Here is a 4,018-nt window from a genome sequence, read left to right on the forward strand (position 1 = left end):
TTTATTGATATATATTTTTATTGATTTCAGAGAGGAAGGGAGAGGGAGAGAGATAGATAGAAATATCAATGAGAGAGAATCATTGATCACCTGCCTCCTACACAACCCTGGGATCAAGCCCACAAGCTGGACATGTGCCCTTGACTGGAATAGAACCTGGGACCCTTCATTCCGCAGGCCAATGCTCTATCCACTGTGCCAAACCAGCTAGGGTGGGAAATTATCATTTTTACTCTTTCATATTTTAAGCCTACATTTTCTTCTAATTCCATTGTTTCTCTTATTTGGTTCATTCAGCAGAAAGCATCCTAACTGATAATTGTCATAATGGCTCTAATTGGGTCATATATGCTTCCCTGACCATACATAATGGGAATGTGATGTGTGATTGGCCTCAGCCTCAATGCCCCAGTCCACTTCTGCAGTAGGATGAGTTTATCCCATCTGACTACATGGACTGAGTGTGGAGAAAGGGGAAGAATATCTACTGGGAAATGAGGATATGGTTTCCATTAAATAGTGAAATAGATACTGTGAAGGAAAAACATCATGTGTCCAGTACTTTATCCTTTTGAATGTGCCTTTTATTACAGAATGGCCTGAAATTGTCAGTATAGTAAATTAAGGAGTTGTGATTTGTTACTTGGTCTGGTAGGCCAGAATATATAACTTTGAAGGTTTTAAATCAAAGGCAGAGCTGCCATGCTATTGAATCATCTTGTTAGCCTATGAATCAATATGTTTCCTCAATTAGGGCCTCATATCTCCAGCTTTGGAACATCAGCCATTTCAAGGAAAGTGGCTCATGGCCAAGACAGACAAAGGCTGGGTTGCTTAATAACCTAGTACTCTCAAAGGATATTGGGAAACCCAGGCAGCTTTTAAGTGGCATGTGCCATCCCACAGGCCCGGTGTTTTTTTCTGGCCCCTTTCCTCATACCCCTGAAATTCATTTGGTCTCATGGCTCTCAGACTCAGCCTGGTATGTAGAACAGTGGGGTCACAGGTCAGGTTGTGTCTAGTGATTTCAATTGTGCTGTTGGCTGGAATTCCATCTGTCAAGCAGGTTTTACAGTCAGCCATTCGATAGCAGTAGGGTTAGCCCATGAAACTGGATTTCCTGCATATCTGGAAACAGGAGCACCCCTGGAGATCTGACATGCTCTGAGAAAATTAGGAGTTAGTTTTAGCTATTCCTGGTTAGTCTCTGTTGAACCTAATGTATTCCAACACTTGAGGATAAAATACCTCCCCCTGACACACACACAGACAGAATAATTTATTTTTTTATTGTGAAGTTAAGTAACTTCATGGGAAGAGAATCTAATCAACATTGAACTATTTACTTGTCTCCACAGTAATTTTCTCTTTGTCAATTGACAGACATGGATTTTTATTTACTTATAATTAGTGTGAGCATACTAATTTTTGTTTAAGAAAGGTTTTCTTTACCTTGGCATTGTGATTTGTTTTCATAGATGGAAAAAAAAAATCAGTGAGAAGGAGAAGGAATCATCCCTGGAGAGTTGGGAGAAATACATGGGGTCATACTCTCCCAGAGTTAAAGAAACCTTAAAGGACCCTGAACCCCTCCCCACATCTTTGATAACTTCCTTTTTAGACTGATCATCACTGGAGCAGCTTTCCGAAGCGAGCAAGGACCTCTCCCAATTTCACTCCACAACACCCAGATGGGACCCTCCCTTACAAAGGAAAAATGAAATCCATCCTTTAGGTGTGCTACGGTCCACTTGTCTGCCATGGGCCTATACCTTTGCCCCTTGCTTTACTGTGTTAGGTTATTTCACTGGTTTCCCACACAGGAAGGAAGTGGAAATGATGCCCCTCTGGGACAGTCCTCCATATCATTCCCTCTAATGTCTTTTTTTTTTTTTTTAAAGTGCAATTGCACACCAATAGTTTCTAATCTATCAAAACATAAGTTAAGGAAGTAGTGAAGTTAGGTTTAATTAAAACCACAATTATTTGTACAGCTGTCCCTGGGTTCATGGCTTGTAAAAGAATTTAGCTTCAAACCCTGCTGCCTAAGTCCTTTGGGAGTTTCACACAAAACCCTTTATGCTCCACCTGGGCAGTGCCTACCCCAGTTTCACCAGGAGCAGGCCTGGAGGACTTCGCCCTGATGCCACTTCCATGGTCAGGCTCTCCAAGCACCTGTTGCATGGGGCAACACGGAGAACTGCAGGACTTTGAGACACAGTCACTTTCTTTTCTTGGGGGGCCTAGTGGCCTTTAAGGATACTTCAAGAAATTCCTGAAAATTCTCCTAGGGCTGTGAGAAAGGGAGAGAGAAGAATCAGGCACAGTCTTCCTTTGTGAGCTTTTCTCTGGTTCTTTACACTTTCACTCCCAGGAGGGTCTTTTATGTTCCTCCCACCCCCAGCCCCAGAGCGTTAATGGACATTGGCAAGCATCTTTCAAAGGAGATGAGGGTGGGGTAATGCTGCAGATATGTATGCACATGCGGGATGTTTTCTCAGCAGGACCCCAGAGAGGAGGATGAATTAGAGCTCAGCAGCTGGCTGATTTTCAAGTGCCCGTGCAGCAGCGCTTCCAGCAGCCTGGATCTGAACAAGACGATTTGGACTTTAAGCAAATGCACTGGCCAGCTCGGATCACCGACCGTGGGCCAGGGGCGGGGCCAGCGCCACAAGTCGAGAGGCCTGGAAGCCTGGGAGCCGCGGGTTAGGAAATGTGACCCCGGCGACCTCAAACACCCACCTCCTCCCTCTCTCGCTGCCCCACCTGCCCGCGGAGCGCATAGATCCAGCCAAGGAGACGATGGCCAACCCCGCGCCCTTAGTGGCCTCCATCAGCCACCAAATGTTGGCTTTGCAGACCCTGCGACTCCTGCAGCAGGAGTGGGGCTGGGGGGACGGTCCGGGCGCCCGTGGAAATTCGCGCGACCCAGACCACGTGTCCGCCGCCCCACCGCGTCGCTCAGGCCCGCGGCGGGCCCGGGTGGGGCTGGGGCGGGAGGAGGGCAGCGGAGGCCGGGGGTTGAGGAATGGGGAGCTCCGGGGGCAGGAGAGCTCCCCCGAGGTAGAAGTAGTGCCAGGCGCTGAGGGGGGCGCGGAGCTGCTGCCCTGCCCCCAGGGCCGCGGGCTATGCACCCTGGCATGGATGGCAATGCGCAGTGCACTGGCCCGCGTGGTGGACTCGACCTCAGAGCTGGTCAGTGTGGAGCAGACACTGCTGAGTCCCCTGCTTCAGGAGCGATCCTTCCCCATCCACCTGAAGGTGAGTCTGGCCTCCAGCACGCCCCTCGGGAGCCGGATCCCCCTGCTGGCCCAGGCTGCAGGGCCCAGATGGAGACTGGGTGGGGTCACAGGATCCCAAGCTGAGCTGCTCACTGCTCCCGGGAGAGTGAAGGGGGTGGGGATAGGAGGAGGACTCGCACTTATGGCAGGGAACTCAGAGTGGGGAATGAGGGGTGGGTGCGGAGGTGCCCACCTGGGGCCGCCTGAGTATGGAGCAGAGAAGCAGGAGAGGCCTTGCCAAAGGCCTCTGGAACTCCTTCCTCTCTTACGTAGTAAATCAGCTTCCTGCTCCAGCTGAAGGCCCTTTCCACAGGCATGGAGGTCAGCTCCCCTACTCCCCCTTCCAACTTAATAACCCTTCTTCCAGGGCCGTAAATACATGTATTAGGTCCCCACTGCCTTCTGTATGACAAAATCACCTACATTAATTTAAAGTCCTTTGAAACTTATGAATCACAGTTATTTTTGCATGCATAGAGTTTCCCACAGAGCTCGGGGACCTTAGAGAGTCTAATTCTCATAAAGTGAGATAGAGTGGGGTGGATCCCTACTGTTGAAGCGTGAATTCTATAGGTTTTTTTTGTCATATAATTTTTTTTAAAGTTTATTTTTATTGATTTTAGAGGAATGGAGAGGAAGAGAGAGATAGAAACATCAATGATGAGAGGGAATCGTTGATTGGCTGCCTCCTGCAGGTTGGACCAAGCCTGCAACCCAGACATGTGCCCTTGACCAGA

General features: G+C 48.7%; 1 protein-coding gene across 1 annotated transcript; it reads left to right on the plus strand.

Annotated features, from left to right (window-relative positions):
* Positions 1-2,670: 2,670 nt before the first annotated feature.
* DLEU7 (deleted in lymphocytic leukemia, 7) lies at positions 2,671-3,340 on the plus strand (the record flags this gene model as incomplete). The annotated part of the gene is made up of 1 exon (XM_006763575.2): positions 2,671-3,340. A coding segment is annotated over exon 1 (538 nt), but the record flags the coding sequence as incomplete, so codon positions are not given.
* Between the last annotated feature and the right edge of the window lie 678 nt (positions 3,341-4,018).

The sequence above is a fragment of the Myotis davidii genome, unplaced genomic scaffold (genome assembly GCF_000327345.1).
Source record: "Myotis davidii unplaced genomic scaffold, ASM32734v1 scaffold39, whole genome shotgun sequence".
NCBI classification, from domain to species: Eukaryota; Metazoa; Chordata; class Mammalia; order Chiroptera; family Vespertilionidae; genus Myotis; species Myotis davidii.